At 37.5% G+C, this 22,366-nt stretch overlaps 1 protein-coding gene and 1 pseudogene across 1 annotated transcript in view; one reads left to right on the top strand and one right to left on the bottom strand.

Moving 5' to 3' along the window:
• The first annotated feature begins 5,666 nt into the window (after positions 1-5,666).
• Positions 5,667-6,635, top strand: LOC103590126 (annotated as a pseudogene).
• Positions 6,636-10,515: 3,880 nt separating this feature from the next.
• Positions 10,516-22,366, bottom strand: part of TBK1 (TANK-binding kinase 1) — a 43,011-nt gene continuing 31,160 nt past the window's right edge. Inside the window, exons 12-21 of the mRNA XM_008572269.1 lie at positions 21,257-21,358; positions 19,858-19,936; positions 15,902-16,023; positions 15,729-15,805; positions 15,020-15,059; positions 14,401-14,502; positions 14,186-14,282; positions 13,699-13,805; positions 13,405-13,476; positions 10,516-11,306 (exon numbers count right to left, since the gene is read on the bottom strand). Coding sequence (XP_008570491.1) covers positions 11,255-11,306; positions 13,405-13,476; positions 13,699-13,805; positions 14,186-14,282; positions 14,401-14,502; positions 15,020-15,059; positions 15,729-15,805; positions 15,902-16,023; positions 19,858-19,936; positions 21,257-21,358 — 850 coding nt within the window. The 3' untranslated portion in view covers positions 10,516-11,254. The remainder of the gene's footprint in view (positions 11,307-13,404; positions 13,477-13,698; positions 13,806-14,185; positions 14,283-14,400; positions 14,503-15,019; positions 15,060-15,728; positions 15,806-15,901; positions 16,024-19,857; positions 19,937-21,256; positions 21,359-22,366) is intronic.

Here is a 22,366-nt window from a genome sequence, read left to right as displayed (position 1 = left end):
AGCTAATATCATACTGAATAGACAAAAATTGGAGGCTTTTCCTCTAAGATCTGGAACAAGACAAGGATGCCTACTTTCCCCACTGTTATTCAACATAGTACTGAAAGTTCTAGCCAGAGCATTAACGCAAGAGAAAGCAATAAAGGGCATCCAAATAAGAAAGGAGGAAGTTAAACTATCCATCCCTACTTGCAGATGACATTACATACATGGGTTATTGTTTTGTTTTGTTTTGTTTTGTTTGTCTTTTTGTCTTTTTCCGTGTCCGGCAACAGATCGCAACCCTCAGTGTTGCCCCTGTACCGGACCGGGGACCGGCAATGGGATCGCAACCCTCGGTGTTGCTCCCGCGCCTCGCTCAGCCAGTGAGCGGGAACCGGTCTGTATGTGGGATCCGAACCCTCGGGCGGGAGCGCCGCCACACTTCCCAAGCGGTGCACTTATCCAGTGCGCCACCGGGCCGGCCCTACATGGGTTATTGTTAAACCATCAATAAGAACTCTGTTGTGTGTGTATGTGAAAAATTTTTTTTTTTCTGCCTCTAAACTTTCTCCTCTCTCCTTGCAGAGGGAAGATGATTAGCTTTTTACAGTGACAGTTTAATATTTGTTTCAACCTTGCTCCTTCTTAGAGACAGAGACAGCTTGCTTTTATAGGACAGGCCTTACAGATTTTGTGAAGTCATCTTGTCCATTAGCCTGCCTGTTGCCCCATTGATGAATGGAGAATAAATTCTACTAGGAGGTACACCCTACTCTCCAACAGGTGAGACACCAGATTGTCCACCTTTATCCCCTCCACCTTTCTCCCATGCCAGTTCTTCCACCTCCAAAGGACCTGTAGGGCTCCTTCGCCTACAGAGGCAACCTTGAGAAAGCCATGCAATATTGGGAACAAATGGGATGCTGTCTGGTGAGCAGCTTTCACCTTTGTCTTCTTCCCCATGGGAGGCAGGTGGTTTTCTGTGTATTCTAGATGTGCTTGTGTCTGCCTCCTTATAGGAAGCAGTAGACTTTCATCCAGTCATCAAATATCACTATGCTAACTGCTAAAATCTGGGGCAGAAAGGGGGAACCAAAGTTCTTTAGTGATTTCTTCCTAATTCATGCCTTGGTGTAACTTACTGCTTTCTAAGGTGGAGATGGGTAGATAAGAACTGAAGAAGAGTCAGCTATGTTGTGTTAGTTACAGGGTGGTAAAATTATTTGGAAGCCTTCACTTAATTAGTCTTAAAATATCCATCATTGGTTTTACCTTGAGACCATTTAAGTTTTCAAGTGGGGTTGATTGGGATAGAGGTACTCAGAGGACCATTGGCATGTTTCTGTCAACCTTCAGATGACTGTAGGATATTGATGAGTGACAGAAGAGTCTAATCCTGAAGAGATGACTTGATGTGGAGCTATCTTTTGTAGGTGGCCATAATCTATCAATCTACATAGAAGGGCAGAGCAAGGATCCCCAGAGATTAGCAGATTTCTAAGAATCATTTCATTATTTTCACTTGTCCAACTCAAAATCCCATATGGCTATTTTCATGAATCAATTCAGTGAAACAAATAATTATTGACTCCCACTATATAAAACACTGTGTTAAACACTGGAGATAGAGTAAAAGAAAGTTTTTGCTCTTCAGGGGATATAATCCTGTGAGGAACATATTTAGATAATCTCATTATAATAGAGTAATATCTCAACAAAAAACTTTCTTTAATAAGACTAAGTGTAACTATGGGCTGGCCAGTTAGCTCAGTTGGCTAGAGCATGGTGTTGATAACACCAAGGCCCAGGGTTTGATCCCTGTACAGGCCAGCTGTTAAAAAGAAAAAAAATAAACATTAAGTTTATGTAGAGAGGTTGTTGGAAATAGGCCATTAATCTCCAAACTAATGAGAATACTAGCAAGCTTGACTTTGGAAAAACAGGTGACTAAACTTCCTAGGTATAGATTATCCACTGATGAAGGCAGTATGTAAAATACTCAGCAAGAGTGCATATGTTCACATTCTCTGATGTTTACACACCCAGCATTGCAATGTGGGGAAAAGAACACTGGACCAAGAATCAGATGATCCAGGATAAAGTTCTGGTTCTGCCCATGTAATAGCTTCGGGAGATAAAGGTATTTAACCTTTTGGAGGCAGTTGACTCATTTTTAAAATGAAGCAATTGGAGAAGATGAATTTTTCTAAGTTCCCTTGGGGCTCTAACATCCTAATTACACTATTTCATATCTGAGGGATGGTATATATAAACAGAGAGACTTTTAAACTATTAAATTCCCCATATTCTGATAGTCAAAAAGAATGAAAGAAAATACTAATTCAAGGGAAAAGACATAATTGAAATGTAGTGGGCCTTACATTTTCTAAATTTCTTAATCAAGATACCTTCCTTGGTAATTATAGATCATAGTCACTTCTGTTTTAATTAAAGGAGGATCTGGTGCCGGATGATCTATCATAGCATCAGATTATGTTTGATAATCTATCAAACAAGGGTAATTGCTAAGCACTTATGTAAGATGCTGAGCCACATGGGTGTGGAAAAACATAGTTCTGATTTTGATTCAGCTGCAAGATGAAACATTATGAAGTGAGAGAATTTGCTTACCTTAGTCTAGGAAATACAACCAGCACTGGCCCCCTGCAGAGCATGAGAGTAAAAGCTGGGCTCTGCAGAGGGTGCTTCAGACACTAGACTTGGAAGGGTCATCTACTCCCTTTAATCCTCTCTCCTCTGACCTCTGCACATTCCAGTCAGGCAGACTGGATAGAAAATTCAAAGTTTTATGCAGTAGCATATTTAAGGTGCTGTAAAATCTCACTTTGATAAATAAATATTTGATTAAAATATTCTACATAAACTGACCCAAACAAGAGATATATAAGATCCATTGACCTTTTTAGTTTTCTAGGGAAAGGAGGGAAACTCATTGTGTGATTTATTTATTCTTTTCTGTTTATTCTAAGATTTTTAGTACTAGGAGCAAATTAAGGTTCACTGAAAATAAGAGCTATTTTTATTTTTTTTTTGAAAACTAAACATTTTCCATCTTTCTCTAAAGCACTTTTCTGAATCTAAATGCCTAAAAAGCATAAAACTGAATTACAAAAATGTTCATGGCTTTTAATATCTCACCCTCAAATTGCTTTATTTCATTTTCTCTCAATTTTCTTCCATATGACCATGTTAAGTAATACTTTTAAAATGTGATAAGACCATTATTCTCCTCCACTCCCTGCAACATGAGGGAGGCTCCATTTTAGTAACAGAAAAAAAATATTTAAAATAAAGCATTAGCCTGAGGTAACTTACCTCCATTTTGGTTCCAGAGCAACTTGGATTTCCGATTCTTTGAGCAGGTCAGTGATTTGGGAAACCAGTAAAAGAGCTGGGCTAGTCTGCTGAAGGTCTTGTTAAAGTCGCTTCTTATGGCCATAGCTAGAACTAAGAGTGTTCCAGAACGACTATCCACAGCGAGTATGGATGAGGGACACAGTAACACCCACATATGACACTTTAGCTGTGAACTTCCTTTCAGCCAATATGTCTGGGGACCACCTGTTAGCTCTAAATCCCTTTCCTCTGTCATTCCTTTGGCTTGTCCTTTAGACCATGGCCCTCATAACTAGAAACAGTATTAATAGATGTTCTTTCTAAAGAAAGTTTTAGGGCCGAGCCCGTGGCGCACTCAGGAGAGTGTGGCGCTGGGAGTGCAGCAATGCTCCCGCCGCGGGTTTGGATCCTATATAAGGATGGCCGGTGCTCTCACTGACTGAGCGCGATGTGGCCGGTCACAAAAAAGACAAAAATAAATAAATAAATAAATAAATAAAGTTTTAAGCTTCAGAAATGTTAACTTAATGCAACTCGATAATTTTTCAGCATGGACCTCCTGACTTCCTTCATAAACACATAAAACACAATTATTTTCACAGAGGAGCAAACAAACAAAAACAAAAGTCTCCATTAACTCAGCATCCAACAGAATGATCAATGGAAATTTGTAGGATTTAGGAGACTGACAAACTGTCTTCTAAAGTCATAATCTTGATGCCATTTGTTTTGCACATTTTTTCACTGAAAAATGATACCTACTTTGAACCTTGGCAGCAATTCATCCCAGAAAAAAAGAACTTGACTGATTTATATGAGTGAAGAAATGTGTAAAAGAACAAGGTCTTTTCCAGGGTCCTATTCTGGTCTTCAGCCCTGTGTCAAGCAATTCTGTACACCTTTCTTTAACATCGTTGACTCTCATTTTGGCAAACACTGATGTCCAGTTGCCTACACGGCAACTTGTACTGAGTGTCCCACCACCACTCCTGAAACTGTGTCTAAGTTTGTCTTGTACATTCTGTTTATGTCAAAAGAAAGAAACTTATTCATATATTCATGTAGGGACTTATTTAGTCCCTAAAACAGCCTGATATAATATTTAGGCTGTGGGCCGGCCCGGTGGCGCACTGCTACAGTGCGCCGCTTGTGAGTGTGGCGGCGCTCCCGCCGAGGGTTCGGATCCCACATACAGACCGGCCGCTCACTGGCTGAGCGAGGTGTGGGCGCAACACCGAGGGTTGTGATCCCGTTGCCGGTCCCGGTCCGGTACGGGCGTGACACTGAGGGTTGCGATCCGTTGCCGGTCACGAAAAAAGACAAAAAGGAAAAAAAAAATATTTAGGCTGTGCTTTTATATACAACAGAACATTTTTTGAGCTGACTTACCCTCTAAAGAGAAACAAAAGACGTTATTATATTGCCAGTTTTTATTTCCAGATCAGATGTTTTGTTTTCTATTCCATTTTCATCATTTCTTAAGAATTTAGACTTTGAGTCTTGCTATGTGAAAAGTGGGGGGCAAGTCCAACTAAAACAACAGTGTTGAGACTTTTTCAGGTACCTTGGTCTTCTTAAAAGCAGGACTTGGCGTGGGGAATCCAGCTAAAATACCTTTAAGAGTTCTTTAAATGTTTTCCTTTCAACACTGTCTACTCCGCTCCAACACTTCTCAGTTCTAAAATCTTGTTCGAGTAATTGTAAATTTTCTGCAGGACTTCCTCAAAGACAAAGCACATCAGAATGGGGTAAAATAGGGCCGAGCCCGTGGCGCACTCGGGAAAGTGCAGCGCTGGGAGCGCAGCGGCGCTACCACCGCAGGTTCGGATCCTATATAGGGATGACCGGTGCACTCACAGTGCTCACTGGCTGAGCGCGGTGCGGCTGGTCTCAAAAAGGACAAGACAAAAAAAAAAAAAAAAGAATGGGGTAAAATAAAAAAACCCAGCTGTAATTGTGAAGGGAGAATACATTTTTGACATTTCAGCTGGGAGTGCTTATTCCTGATAGCCTTTTAAAAAAAAAAATTATTTATTTTTAAATTAACATATAAAATTGTATGCATTTATCGTGTACAAGATGATGTTTTGAAGTATGCGTACACCATGGGGAGGAGGAAAAAAAAAAAAAAAAAAAAAAAAAAAGAATGGGGTAAAATAAAAAAACCCAGCTGTAATTGTGAAGGGAGAATACATTTTTGACATTTCAGCTGGGAGTGCTTATTCCTGATAGCCTTTTTAAAAAAAAAATTATTTATTTTTAAATTAACATATAAAATTGTATGCATTTATCGTGTACAAGATGATGTTTTGAAGTATGCGTACACCATGGGGAGGAGGAGGAGAGGTCTGCAGCTGCAGGGAGCAGAGGGCCAGGGCAGGCGCTGGAGCTGGTGGCGAGCAGCAACCAAGTCAGTGTTCTGGAAGCTGTTCTGGGCTGGAGGGGGTAAGGCTCTCAAGGGTGGCCTGACCCCCCAGGGGGCCATTCCAGCGGCTTCAGGAAATGGAGGGAATGCTCAGCAAGAAGCAGGAGTTCCTGGAGAAGAAGGTCGAGCAGGAGTGGATGGCTGCCAAGAAGCATGGACCCCAAACCAAGCGGGTGGCCTCCAGGCCCTGCAGCACAATGGAAGGTACAAGAAGCAGCTGGTGCAGATCGAGGGCACATTATTCCACTGCGTTCCAGCAGAAGGCTCTGGAGACTGCCGACACCAACACCGAGGTGGAGAACGTGGGCTATGCCTCCGAGGCCATGGAGCGGCCCACAACAGCATGGCCATTGATGAAGTTGATAAGTTAATGCAGAACATCGCTGACCTGCAAGAACTTGCAGAGGAGAGTTCAACAGCAATTTCAAAACCCATAGGGTTTGGAGAAGAATTTGACGAGGATGAACCCATGGCAGAATTAGAAGAATGAGAACAGGAAGAACTAGGCAAGACTTTGTTGAAATCATTGCACCCGAAACAGTCCCTTGTACCAAATGTTCCCTCTGTAGCCCTACCCTCAAAACCCACCAAGAAGAAGGAAGAGGAAGACGCCGACATGGAGGAATTGGAGAATGAGGCCGGATCCATGTCTGGGTCCAGTGCGCCTGGGCCCAGACAGACTGGTGGCCTGCAGTGTGCAGGCTTGCACATGTGCAGGGCAGGCAGGTTCCATCGCTCTCCAATCTCACTCCAAAGCAGTAGGGCCGCATCACTGCTCGCTCTCTCTCACTCTCTGCAAATCATGGTCTGCACCCAGCTGGGACAGGCAGAGTGGGAGATGCCTGCTGTTTATAATGTTGAATTTCTGTAAAATAAACTGTATTTGCAAATCCAACATCGAGCTTCTGGACTGTTAATTCTCCTGCTGAATCTTCCATGTTAAGGATTGATCATTTTCAGTTGAAATGACCTGAAAACGTAGCCTCTGTTCTCTTAAACATCTCTTTGTATGACTTGTATGGTACTGGCAGGAAAGTCATTTTTTAAAAGCCATAGGCTTTTCCTTGTCCTTAGCTGTAATAATGCATCTGATTTTGGTTTCCCGGAGAGCTCTATTTCTGTCCAACCCCTGTGTACTGGCCTTTGTGGTTACCACTCTGGCCCACTCCTCACCCTCACTCCCATGGTCTTTTGGAGTTTGTGACACATTTGAAATGAACAGGATTCTCTTGAGAGCAAGTGAGATTGTTAAATTCTAGCTATACAGTTCTTAACATAGCTCTAAGGTCCTTGTTGCTGTTAGTGATAACAGACAGATAACACATTGGAAACATGTCCATACGTTTATATTCAGATGAAATTATGGTGTGCACTATTAAATATCTTGATTAATTTTTTTTTTTTTTGTCTTTTTCCGTGTCCCGCAACGGATCGCAACCCTCAGTGTCACCCCCACACTGGACCAGGACCGGCAACGGAATCGCAACCCTCGGTGCTGCCCCCGCGCCTCGCTCAGCCAGTGAGCGGGAACCGGTCTGTATGTGGGATCCAAACCTTCGGCGGGAGCGCCACCACGCTTCCCAAGCGGCGCACTATAGCAGTGCGCCACCGGGCTGGCCCGTTGATTAATTTTCATAAAAAAAATATATATATATACATATTCTGGAATGGTTAAATCTAGCTAATTAACATATGCGTTACTTCAGTTATTTCTGTGGTGACAACACTTAACATCCACTCTCTTCCCATTTTTTCAAAAATACAATATATTATCATTAACTATAGTCACCATGCTGTACAAAAGATCTCTTAAACTTACTCCTCCCGAATGTAATTATGTATCCTTTGACCAACGTCTCGCCAACCTCTCACCCCCCCTAACCACCCCAGCCCCTGATAACCACTATTCTTCTCACCTTCTAGGAGATCAACTTTATTAGATTCCACATATATGTATTTGTTATATATACTATTTTGTATATCATGAGCATGTGGTATTTGTCTTTCTATGCCTGGCATATTTCACTTAACATAGCGTCCTCCAGGTTCATCCACGTTGTCGCAAATGACAGGATTTCCTTATTTTTTTATGGTGGAATAGTATTCCAGTTGTGTATACTACATTTTCTTAGCCATTCATCCGTTGATGCACACTTTGGTTGATTCACTATCTTGGCTATTGTGAATAGTGCTGCAATAAGCATGGGAGTGCAGGTCTCTCTTCAACATACTGATTTCATTTCATTTGGATTTGAATATATGCCCAGTAGTGGGACTGCTAGATTGACAGTCCCTTCCTTAATTCCAAATAATGTATCTCTTATTTTTAGCACAGAACAACACAAAAGGTAAACATCACTGCAAATAAACAAATAAACTCACAATTATTGTAATTTTCTTCCAGATAATTTACTAATGAAGATACTATATTTTTATTTATTTATTTATTTATTTTTTTGTCCTTTTTGTCTTTTTTTTTTCTTCGTGACCGGCAACGGATCGCAACCCTCAGTGTCGCGCCCGTACCGGACCGGGACCGGCAACGGGATAGCAACCCTCGGCGCTGCGACCGCACCTCGCTCAGCCAGTGAGCCGCCGGTCTGCATGTGGGATCCGAACCCTCGGCGGGAGCGCCGCCGCGCTTCCCAAGCGGCGCACTGTAGCAGTGTGCCACCGGGCCGGCCCCGATACTATATTTTTAAAGAAATGTTTTGAGGAGATCTTTTATATCTAAGAAGAGAAACTCATAGTGTAATAAGGTTCATAAGCCACTAATTTAGTTATTTGGTAATATCCAAAATAATGAAAGCTAGAATTTTAGAGGATGTTATGGGATTATTTTTCATATTTCTTTTCTAACTTCAATTTCCTCTTTTTATTTACTTGAAACTACCCCTTCTTTTTGCATACTTTATATTCACTTATTTTATTTTTGACTATTTCTTCTGCTGTTAGAACTATAACCTCTCTTTTATGTCAAGAGTTAAATCTACTAACTCTTCTATTTGTTATATATACTATTTTTTTATACCACTAACCCCTATCTTTTGGAAACATATTCTAATATGGGGGGAAAAAAGCTACTAAACTGGAGATTTAACTTATTTTAAAGCTAATTTCACTTAAATAGTTACTGAAAATTAGCAGACTGGTATCACCATGCATTTATTGACTTAAAATGTTTTGAATGAGGGGGCCGGCCCGGTGGCGCACTGCTACAGTGCGCTGCTTGGGAAGCGCGGCAGCGCTCCCGCCGAGGGTTCGGATCCCACATACAGACCGGCCGCTCACTGGCTGAGCGAGGTGCGGGAGCAACACCGAGGGTTGCGATCCCGTTGCCGGTCCCGGTCCGGTACGGGCGCGACACTGAGGGTTGCGATCCATTGCCGGTCACGAAAAAAAACAAAAAGGAAAAAAAAAAATGTTTTGAATGAGGATGCATTTTTGAGAGTAAAATATTGAAAGCAAGAATGCTTTATTTCCATGTCACTGTAATGGAAATAAAATGGTAAATCTTACAAAAATACTAATGTAGGATAGATATATTCTTATCAATACTGCTAATAAAAGTATAATCCCCACAGCAAGAGTTTGTTTATTAGTGTTCTTCACTAGAGGAGCTGAAATAAAAACTAAATCTGCAAATATACTAACTAATCACATAATCTGAGTAAAATTTTACTTAAAGTTTAGTGATATAAACACTTAAACTATAGAATGAAAGATAAACATGTTAGATGACCAAATGGAAAATTGAAATCAAAAGGGATTAAATACTCCCTTTCCCCCACACAATCTCAGACTAAACAGGTGTAGTAGTCCATTTCTATTGCTTGTAACAAAATACTTGGAACTGGGTGATATATAAAGAAAATGAAATTTATTGCTTACAGTTTCTGAGGTTGAGAAGTCCAAAGTCCATCTGGTGGTGGCGACAGTGACCCAGGGGTCTCACACTGCACGATGGTGGAAGCAGAGAGAGCAGAGAGCAGAGACGCTCCTCTTCTTTTAAAGCCCTCAGCACCATGCCCCTGACCACCATTTTTTAATCCATTAACTATGGCATGGTCCTACAATCCAATCACTTCTTTAAGGCCCACCTTTCAATTACCATAATAGGATTCCTCACGCTCTTAACAGTCACAGTGGGGGCTAAGTTTGTAATACATAAAACTTGGGGAACATAGTTTAAGCCCCAATGAATTCTGTGGGGACATAATTAAATCCACTAAATCAGGTTTCTGACAGTGGATAACTGTATTTATATAAATGAAGACATTCACCCTTGCATTTATTTCTATAACGTGTACATGTGACACTTAAAATTCCTCATTATAATAATGCATTAGTAATCTCAAATAAAATCCTAATCCATTTTGTTTCAAAAATGATTTAGTTCCCAATGTTTATGGCAATCAAATTTATTTACTCTTTAGGACATGATATCTGTATGATACACACACTGTGTATAATCACACTTAAATCCTGTTGGATGAAATAATTTCTTGCCGAGCACAATCCTTTAGTCTAGAACTCTGGGTAGATTTTTCAAAGAAAATGTTCCCTTTCAATTTGTAGAGCATAAATCACGAAAGAACTTCTATTAAACTTGGAATTAGTCGGTTTAGAAAAGACACAAAATTGTCCCTACATCCAACATTCTGAGAATAATTTACCATCGCCACCCATACTGTTCCTTAAAAAAGATAACTTCTGTTTCTCAAACTGGATACAGAGAAACACACAATCTCTTTACATTAAAATTGAGAAATTTATTGATTTTTTTCATGAAATAGTAAGCAGAATTAAAGAAATATACAGCTTAAAACAGTTGAAATGGCCCTAATGTTATAAAGACAACTATACATTTATGGACAAAGGAAAAATGAATAGCTTTTCATAATTAGTTCACTTAATAATTTGTATGAAATTAAACAGATATGAAGATAACTGGGATCTGGGCACCACGTAAAATGAAATAATGCTACTTTGCCCTTCTCAAAAAAATTGTGATGCTAGTAAAACAGTGGTTCGGTTCTGCTCCCCACTCACTGAAGCCACCTCTCCATTCTACCATTTACAGACATGTCAACTACCAGTCTTTTCTGATTTGTAAAGATGTCAGTTTTGGTTCCACTTAAAACTATTTCCAGGAGGCAGTCAGAAATCTGACTTACTTAGCCTTACACAGAGAGTAGAGGATAAGTATCTCAACATATCTGTTGGTCATGGCTTTCTTCTAGTGCTCACTGAGGTCAAATTTCCTCATATAATTATAAATGTTAAAAGGTAAAATTACATCTCGACAGTTGCCAAAAATTTATATATTTTTTATGTATTTACAATATTGTACATATTTACATGACCACATCAAATACTTCAAATACTGAACTGTAGAAACAAGAGACCACCTTATATAAAGGCATCCATTTAATGCCCCAGCATTATTTTCTTGTGCAAACTGATGCTTTTCTCAAACTTCTTTGAAAGCTAGAGACAGTCAACGTTGCGAAGGCCACCATCCATGGTTAAAGAGCCAAACCTAACACACAAAAGCAAAAAAAAAAGATAATCTCAAAAGATTCATTTATTTGGCCCCTAACATTTTAAAGAAGAATATAGAATACTTTTCACAGGAATAAACAGTTATATTTAAAAAGTTTAAGGCAACTGTGATTTGCTCCATTTCTTACTGAAACAGAGTGGGAGTATTATAAATACGTGAAAAAATACAATTTAGTGGCTTGGGAAGACTTCTTAAGAAAAAATGGGGAATGACATAATCGAGGAAGTGTTAGTAAGAACTGGATAATTTATTTTTGGTGGGGTGGGATTTACAAGCCAGGAAGTGGAGCTGGGAGTAAGTGTGACACAGTCAAGGGACAGTGAGGAAAGAAACCTTACTAGAACAGAATGTTACATTGGGGAATAATGGGAAATAAAGTTGAGTGAATAGGCTGGAACCAGACGATTATATTCTTTGAATGAAAATATAAATTTAGACTTGACTTTTCAGGTAACAGGAGTTTAGAAATTTTTGAGCCAAGGAGTTGCATGATTACATCAGTATTTTGTAAGATTATTTGGGTGTAATATCCGTGACAGATGGGAAGAATCTGGGATTAAGGAAATAGGTTAGTAGGTTGTTACCATAGCTCACATGTGAAGGGGAAAGGAGATCTGAAGGGTGATGAGGAGCAATACAAATTTTAAAAATATACAGTTTTTACTAAACAAATTGGCAAACACTTAAAAGATTGATAACATTCAGTGTTGAAAAAAGGAGTAGGTTTTGTCTGCTTAGAAGTATTAACATACATGGGCCGGCCCGGTGGCGCACTGGATAAGTGCGCCGCTTGGGAAGCGCGGCGGCGCTCCCGCCCGAGGGTTCGGATCCCACATACAGACCGGTTCCCGCTCACTGGCTGAGCGAGGCGCGGGAGCAACACCGAGGGTTGCGATCCCGTTGCCGGTCCCCGGTCCGGTACAGGGGCAACACTGAGGGTTGCGATCCGTTGCCGGACACGGAAAAAGACAAAAGACAAAAAAAAAAAAAAAAAAAAGTATTAACATACAACCCTTTCAAAGAACAAATTAGCAATATCCGTCAAAATTTAAGTGTGCATGTCCTTTAACCCAGAAATTCCACATCTAGAAACACCTAGAAATTGTCCCCTCAAAAATTCTTACACAAATACATGAAGATATACTTGTACATACAAGGATGTCCACTGAAGCATGGTTTGTAATTGTGAAAAATCAGAAACGACTTAAATGCACCCCAAATAGGGAACAGTTAAATAGATTATAGTGGGAAAAAGATTATATTAGGAGACAGGATGCTAGGTTCCAGCTCCAGCTCATCTTCTCAGGGTATGGATTTAATAACTGTAGAATATGGACAGACTACCGGCGCTGCTGCTGTACAAGGCTGTAATGCATGTTAAGTGAGATAAGGCAGTGTGAAAGGGCCCTGCAAGGGAACAAAGTACCACAAAAGTGTGAAATATTTTACTAGCACTGTAAGCGTTAGAGAACCTGCAGAAGAATACCCAAGGGCTTGAAAGATAAAGGCTTCTATTATACAACCAAATAGGATTTAACTTCTCAGAGGAATTGGGATGAGGAGCCATCCAAAAATGGCTTTATTGGCTCTGTACGTTTTCCACTCTCAGCCTTATCTATTAGGATTCTGTAGATAATAAGCAGACACCCAGCTTCTCAAAGAACTGCATTTACATACAGCACTAACTTGCAAGGAGGTTTGCAAAGGGCTCTGTAAGTTACAGCACCAATTAGAGTGCTGGTATATCTTATAAGAAAATCTGATTACTAAAATTGAAAATTATGAACAAGTGTTAAGAAAAATAACATGAAAAAATTTGGTTTTCACAATCTGATTCAAATAAGTAAATAATTCTATTAACCAGTGCTTCTATAAAGTCAAACCAATCAACTGTTAAAAGTCATCACAGATTCACAATCATACTGGGAGAGAAAAACATAAGGGCTCTGACTTTATGTCTCTTTCCCACTGCTTACCCTATTGGTACAGGCAGGCAGACAGGTGCAAGTATAGATGTATATGTACTCAACTTCATATAAAATTACAATATAACATTAATTTTTGCATTACTCACCTTTCTAAAATATGATTATTTTCAGCAAGTTCTTTAACCACCCCTTCCATCTCTTCCTTTAATTTCTTCATACTATACGTATGAAATAAAGATAAATAAGCATCTCTGCTCAAGAAAATGTGCAAATGTTTTAGAATTTTATTAGTTTCAGTTTCCTAGATTTAACTAGTCATTAAATAAGATTAACAAACATTGTATTCATAACATAAAAAATTTCAAAATATAGGGGCAAGATCACAAACTGAAATAAAAGCAAATGGCAACATTATAGTTACCAAATGAGAAGAGTCTTACCCGAGAGTCATTTCCACTAATGTGTTAGAACTTGGATAAATTGGGGTCATGGTATGTTTGATTCCACTGGAGGCTGCAAACATTTTCTGAGGCAGAGTTTCTTGTAACTAAAGCATCAAAAACCACATCAATTGCAGAACAAAAGTACTTACTACAGATCTTAAATCAAGTGTTACAGCTTTTAATAAGTCCTTTATAACTTTACACTTCTATTTCAGAACCACCAATGATACAATACATAAACTGACATCTTTTTAAAAAACTTTTCTTATATGCGATAAAGGAATAAAACACGTTATAAAACATCTAAAGTCTTAAAACCTGGCTCAAAATACATATAAATAATGGGTGATTGGAGCAGAATATAGGCACATTATGTCCCATTTCTCCCTTCTCAATTATTATCAGAAATAAACTGAGAAGAATTTAAAAATTTTTTTCCTAAAGGGAATAAAGCTTTTTTTCTAGACACTTTTGATAGCTGTACCTCATTAGTATAGTCTTGATATTTTGAAACTTCTTCTTCAATATCAAAACACTGATTAGTTAGAGATAATAACTGTTTCCTAAGATGAAGCATCTTTCTGAAAACCAAAAAGAATCAATTAATAAGCAGTCTAGTAAAATATTCTTACTTGAAATATACAGTATACATTATATTGTTCAGTCAACTACTAATCACCCCAAAACAAGTTTACTTACCTCATCCATTCTTCTGACTTATCCAAAAATGCTTCGTACTTTTTAACACATTCATCTGTAAAGTGGGCCATAGCTTTTGTTGCATGGTAATACAGTTTTTGTCTGTAATGTAGAAAAAAATCGAGGAGGTTTAAACCAACTTCACTGTTTCTACTTCCAATACTATTTAAAACTTTCAAATATATGAAACTTATGTTTCCTGTAATGATAGTTGTGGCTTTAGAATATTTACAGTAGAAAACAAAGGTTTACATTATAGCAAAAGGAGAAAGAGAAGGTTCAAAATAGAGAATGTTCAAAAATACTTATTGAATGAGGTTAAAGAAGGTGGTTAAATCTATCCTTGCCTACACTCTCTATTATCTGTCCTCCTACAATCAGAGCGCATGAGGCAGAAGACTACTGAGTGAAATGGTGATCTTTCTCTCCCCTCATTCTCCTGTCATAGTAACCTCCCAATCAGGAACCAGGTGAGTGGGGCTCTAAAATGTGCACACATATAAGACTAAAAGTAATTTTTTATTGTAATTAATTACAAGTTTAAGAAGAATCATATTAACAAAGATAACCAAAACTGCACCCAAAATAACCAATTATTAAACATAATCTGGATACTTACTTATCAAATTTGTGGATTTGTTCTTCATTATAAGCAAGTCCTAGAAATAAGAAAATATATTACTTTCGTTAACACAGACTCATAAAAGAGATTATTGCTTCAAAAAGGCTAAGAGTTTGAAGCAGATGTCAGACTTGTGGCCCACAGGATACATATGGCCCACAGATGCTTTTACTTGGTCTGCAAGGTGTTAACATTAGGAAAAAAAACCTAACCGCCGACATTTAAAAATCAGGATATTTCTAACAAAACCTGTGTTTCTATCTTCTCTTGAGAAATGGGAAGATTGGGCAACATGTTAAGTGAATCTGAGTAGTGACTCTTTCCTTTAGGTGGGGTTCTCCTCAGCCCTCACCAGTCAACCTCACTCCTTTCTGTTACCTGCCGACCTCTAGAGGTTTTGGAGTTCTTGACCCTGATTTAAAATATTCAGAAAGGGCTGGGCTGTTAGCTCAGTTGGTCAGAGTATGGTGCTGATAACACCAAAGTCCAGGGTTCTATCCCTGTACTGGCCAGCAGCCAAAAAATAAAGTAAAATAAAAACTCAAAAGGTTGAAGAACAATTTTTAGTACATTCAACTTCTTTCCTGACAAAATCATATCGCTAAACAAATAAGTAGCCACCCTTACAAATACACTGGATTAATACTACTTAATTACAACTACTAAGGCTGATTTGTTAAATTAACAAATAGCAAATTTTACTTACTACGTTCTGCTTTGTCTTTTTTGAACTGATAGTAAATTTCCGTGATGCAATTTAACAGGACTTGCAGTTTTTCTACACTATTTAAGGAAGAAAAACTCAAATAAATTAACTGAGTCAATATAGAAGGACATTTAATAATAAAAGCAGAAATTACCCATAAAGCTATAACATACTTTCTATCTTTTGGATGAGTGCCTTCTTGATGCGCCCATGTATCAGCCAGCAATCCACCTGGAGATAATCTGCTGTCGATATCCTGAAGACTGGTTTCTATTGTTCCCTGAGAACTGGAAAGCTAAATAAAACTAATGGGTTCAGATCCAGATTGCCGTAAGTCAGAAATGATAATCACACTGGTATAATTTTTTAAGCCAACGGAGTCTAAAGTCTGGACCACATTTCTTTTGTAGATTCCTTCAATTCAAAGGCAGAGTAATTATTTCCATATTTAAACACAAGAGCACTTTCTTAGGCTGATTTCCACAAACAGTATGATATGATAAAATGTGAGACTAACCAGTGTTAATACATTTTACAAAATATTTCAGACAGTATATACCCTTTTAAAAAAAAAAATGTAAAATACTTTTGGGCCGGCCCGGTGGCGCACTGGATAGTGCGCCGCTTGGGAAGCGTGGCGGCGCTCCCGCCCGAGGGTTCGGATCCCACATACAGACCGGTTCCCGCTCACTGGTTGAGCGAGGCGCGGGAGCAGCACCGAGGGTTGCGATCCCGTTTCCGGTCCCGGTCCGGTACGGGGGCGACACCGAGGATTGCGATCCGTTGCCGGACACGGAAAAAGACAAAAAAAAAAAAAAAATGTAAAATACTTTTAATCACTCAATTAACCTTCTGTTTCCTTATCTGTAAAAAATGTTTAATACTCTATATCTCATAGAGTTGTTGTGAAAACTAAATAGGAGAACCATTAGCACAGTCCCAAGTATAAAGCATAGGTGCGTAAGATTTGTGCTCTCTGTTTAGAGGTCAAAGAAAAGCAACTCCTCTTAAAAACAGAAAATGAAAAGAAACCTATCTAAGATCCCATTCATTTTAAGCTTAGTAAATTTATCATTTATCAACCACAGAACTGAGTATTTGTAAAATTTAATGAAGACAGGATGAAGGTTAGACTTAAAGGATGAATATATCTAAATATGTTAAGGGTCCTAATACACAGTATTGCTTTTCAAACAAAATTTTAAGTAGCAGTGTCAACTAACAATAAACAAACCAGGGCACCTTTTTTTTTTTTTACCACATTCTTGTCAGCACTGGTATAATTTTTTAAGCCTTGATGATTTGAAAGACAAAAATGGTATCTTATTAGAATATGCCATTTTCTATTACCATTGTGGCTGAACATTTTTTTCAAGAGTTTATTCACTAGATATATTTTCTTCATTTGTAAATTGTTTCTACCTGTTCTTTACTTATCTATTTATTGCAGATTTAATATTTCTTTATTAATTTGTATAAGCTATTTTTATAAAAAAAACCCTTTATCTCGTTTTCCCAACTTGTTTGCTTTTTATCATTATTTTTTTAACACCCGAGATCTTACATTTTTATATAGTCAAATATGTGTCTTACTTTTTTGCTTTATGTCTTTAATATTAATGTTTAGAATGTGTTAAATTATACATTCAAAATATGGAAACGAGTTTATGGGACAAAGTTATTTCTTATACAGCATTACATAGAAGAGTGAAAAATAGCAACCAACCTGAAGGACCAACAATAGGGGGATGATAAGCAAGACTGTAACAAATTCATTGGCTGCAATATTATAGCTATACTATTATAGACAAAAAACCCTGGAAAATGTCTATGATATAACATTATTCAAAAAATTAAAATAACATTATATGTTTCTATCAATAATCAATTAATAACATATACAATAGAAAATGAAAATAATGACTGTCAAAATTTTAGCAGCATCAAAATCACCTGCAAGACTTGTTAAAACAATGATTCTGGGTACTACCATTGGAGTTTCTGATTCAACAGGTTTGGGTTGAGGCCCACAAATTTGTAAAATTTTGTTGAGAAAGAAGTTCTCATGTGAGGCTGATGCTGCTGATCTAGGCACCAACATAAGAATCATTCCTGCAGGATATGGAACAAAACTTCTAATAATCAATTTTTTGGGGTGGTGAGCATATGTGGTATCTTTTTACTAATAAATTTAATTTTTATGGTGGGAAAGTTTTTTTTAAAGATTCTACTGGTAAAGGAGCTCCAACAATTCAACAAGTTATGGGGATAAACATTGAAATCTAGTGAAAAATAACTGGCTTGAAGTCAGAAATCCTGATTTCCATGACTTTAAACTATTCAATCATCCACATGTCAATTCTCATAAAAAAATCTGAACCTCACAGAAATGTCATACAAATGAGAAGTACTTTAGGTTCCCCAAAAGAAAACACATAATTTTGACTGAAAGTGCTCAAACAATACTGGCATTGGAAATAAGTGTCCATCAGGCCTACTAGCTGGCAAATCAAGTTCTCAGACAGAAACAGAGAAAGAACACAAAATACTTTATAACAATATGACTGCCTTTATTTACATACAGAAAAATACTAGAGAAGACATTTCTTGTTTCTTTTTTTATCTCTTTATCCTACAGCAATATTTTTCAAACATTTTTGATCACGACCCACAGTAAGAAATTCACCTTGTTTTAACTCAGTAATACTTAGAATGTATATATAACTTAACCAAAGGTTTCAGAGAATGGTGATTACCTAATTGTGTGTGATGCATTCTGACATATTCTATTCTATTCCATTTAAAAACACTGCTTATTGTAATGTACTAAACTTCACTACCTACTAGTAGTTTGTGACTCATATTTTGAAAACCACTGTTCTAGGAGATCTAAAACTGAGGAAAAGAAATAATTAAAAATTAACCTACGCTGGAAAGAGGAAAAGGATACTATATCAAGTTCCTGTTCACTTTTAATTTAACATCCATTTCATAAAATAATACTTCAAATACTGACTAAAAGTCTGCAGGAGTACAGCATTTTTATTTCTTATTTAATTGGAACAACAACCTGTGAGATAAGCAGAGTAAGAAACTGCCCGTTTTAGAGAAAAAGAAACCAAGGATGCAAAGAACTAAAGGCCTTACTTAAGCAGCCAGCCAGCAGTGGGTAGGTAAATAGAAACAGATCTGGGATTAATAATCAGCTCTGACAATACATAATTCTGTGCTCTTCTACAATACATTTTAATAAGAGATCCAGAAACTCCCTGAAATTCTATTGTATTTTTCAGCAGAGTATAGACTTGTGTCCTAATTTTTTTTTCTTTCTTTTTTTTTTTCTGACTGGTAAGGTGATCACAACCCTCGGCATGGTGTTGTCTGCACCACACTCAGCCAGTGAGCACACTGGCCTTCCCTATATAGGATCCAAACCTGCGGCCTCAGCACTACCGGTGCTCCATTCTCCTGAGTGAGCCACGGGGCTGGCCCCCTAATTTCTTTTTCTGTTATAGAAATATTCCACTGCTGGGGCTGGCCTGTGGCTCACTCGGGAGAGTGTGGTGCTGATAACACCAAGGCCACGGGTTCGGATCCCATATAGGGATGGCCGGTTAGCTCATTGGGTGAGTGTGGTGCTGACAACACCAAGTCAAGGGTTAAGATCCCCTTACTGGTCATCTTTAAAAAAAAAAAAAAAAAAATTCCACTGCCTTGAGGATCCCAAATCTTCCTTTCCTTACTTTGTATTTTAGAAAAAATCTGATATTTTCCTAACTTGCATCTATTTCTAAATAAATTTAAAAGCACTCTGCATTTTAACTGTATGTTAAATTACATTTATGAACCTGCTTTAATTGCCACAGCAGCAACACAAGAGCATTTTGAATTTAAAAAACAAAAAGGGAGAGAGAGATGAGTTTAAAGTACAGCAGGCATTTGGAAATGTTATACAGAATTCATGGCAGTAAGGCTTTTTAAATATTGTAAGAAGTTCCTAAAGATGGGAAAAGGCTACTCTCTCTCAGGAGATCTTTAGAAACATCTCTCTAGAAAAGTTTAAATCTAATGTTGCCAGCAAAGGAATAGACTATAAGCTTACAATTTTCATTATTTTCTAAATACTTACTCTCAACAATTTGGTGTGTATGTCTGAAATTTCACCTAACTCTGTTGCTTCTAGGTTGATCTTCATCAACTTTTCATATCTGTATGAAAAGTCACAGGAAAAAATAAATGAGTATAATGAATACATACACTTAAAAAGATGTTTTATAAATTATATTTGTTTCTATTATCATAATCATTAAAGGATAAAAAATTAATTCAAAGTCTATAAGCAAGCAGATTCTAAGGAAACACCAATGTCTTCCTCAAGAAGAAATTTTACGTACTTCTACTTATAAATTTGCAGATTAAGGGATAAAATAGAAAGGCAAATTAATTTCAAATAATTTTATGCCACAATAATAGTAAAAATATTAGATTTCAGAATTAATGGAGGCCAACAGTAAACATTAATTTATTATATTTATTATATATTTATTATTTATTATATTTCTTCTGCAGTACAAATAATATAGCCTAGAAAGAGGGCAGTTTAAAAAGACATTCTCAGGGATAAGATTAATAAGAATAAACTAAAAGTAATTCCTAAATTCCAAAAATACTACCAAAAGGCTGTTCTAGAATACCTCTTTCTACTTCCTTTTGTGAAAGTTGATAACATCACTTTCTGTTGGACCCAGACAAAATAGAGCCAGGAAATTCATGAAGGAGGGGGCTCATGTTTGCTTGTTTGAGATAAGAACTGTTTCCAAGGACCTTCTAAAAATCCAACAAAAACTCTTTCATGTCTTTCACGTCCTTCACAAAGCTCCTGCTTTGCACGTACTCAACATGTTTCTGTGACAAAGTTCATCATTAGACAGTCTTTAGAACTGTGGTAATTCAGATACGATGCTTCAAGAAGAAACTGCTCAGTAATGGCATGTCAACCAATGAAGTGACAACAAATCTTTGAGCCTCTGAAACCAATAAGCTGTTTCCAAGCAGCTTCGTGAACCTCTCCCTTTTTGCCAATGACAGCTTTCTCTTACCCTCTCCTCACTGCATGTGTTCGTGGCTTGCCATGGTGTGCATTCTGGATTATAATCTTATTTCTATTTCCAAGTAAACTCAACAGATTTGGAGATTTTTTTTTCTCTAATGTATTTCTTCTAGGTTAACACTTGGTTGATTTCAGGTCTTACATTTTCCTATTCAGTTTCTGCTTTGCAAGATAGAAATGAGATGTTTCTATCTCCTACTACCTTTTCTTTCACAAAGGGAGGAATCAAATGCCAATAAAGAGATGATGGTCATTTCTTACTGAGAAAACTGGTAGTTTTGCCTTTGTAATGAAGTAACCACTAAGCTAACACAAACACTTGCATAGCATGCCATATCGTGCCAAGGATAACCACATAAACAGAAATGGAACAACTTTTCATATTTTACTGCTTCTTGTAAGAAAGTAATCTACTCACACTTTAACAGTTTTTTCAATGTTTCTGATGCAGAAATCCAATGTAATCACAACTTCTGTCTTTTTGTGAATAGTTTCATTGTAGTCATCTTTAACTAATTCACTAAAAAAATAATATTATTCCCATTAGTTTATCTAAGAAACTACTTTTTCTTTCCTATCACTAATTAGAATGCTATATTACTGTTCAAGCACATTTCAGAACAACATTCTTGATATATTATGAAAGCCAAATCACACTTTTTGGAACACTATAACTAGAAGCATTTCTGTGACCCTTATACATATCTAGGGCATTTATATTTTCACAAACCATCACTACTTATTAGGTTAACAGTTTAGAAACGTAAGGCATTAAAATTATAATAACGAATAAAAATTAATCTACAATCACACAAATAAGTGATAAGCACTACATTTATACCAACAAAATTAATTTTTACTACTGACAGTAGACTGCTGTCTGATTTGTACTTTAAACCAATTAATATGATCTCTGAGGAAGGATGACTTATTAAATAATATATGATTAAAGGGCTTTTGGTCTATATCAAGGATCAACAAACTAAGATGTGAGAGCTGTTTCTGTACAGCTCACGAGCTAACATTACATTTTTATTTTTTATTTATTTTATTTTTTTTTAAAGATGACCGGTAAGGGGATCTTAACCCTTGACTTGGTGTTGTCAGCACCACGCTCAGCCAGTGAGCGAACCGGCCATCCCTATATGGGATCCGAACCCGGGGCCTTGGTGTTATCAGCACCACACTCTCCCGAGTGAGCCATGGGCCGTCCCTAACATTACATTTTTAAAGTTTGTAAAACCAAATAAAAACAAAGATGAGACCACATGAGGCCCACAAAGTCTAAAGCATTTACTGACTGACCCTTTAAAGAAAAAGTTTGCCCACAGTGGCCTACATTAAAAACTTTTCTCATGAGTTATTAAACTATAAACTAACAAGTAAAAGGAGTAAAAGATCCATGGATCAGTGATTGGTAGATAATGGAAAGAGATAAATGAAAGCGGTTAGTACACTTAAGTTTTTCCAGAAACTAGTAAAAACAAGGTGGCTTCTTTCGTTTTTTTAGTGGCTGGCTGGTACAGGG

Source organism: Galeopterus variegatus, unplaced genomic scaffold (assembly GCF_000696425.1).
Source record: "Galeopterus variegatus unplaced genomic scaffold, G_variegatus-3.0.2 Scaffold771, whole genome shotgun sequence".
NCBI lineage: Eukaryota > Metazoa > Chordata > Mammalia > Dermoptera > Cynocephalidae > Galeopterus > Galeopterus variegatus.
This window is presented reverse-complemented; position numbering and strand designations above follow the sequence as displayed.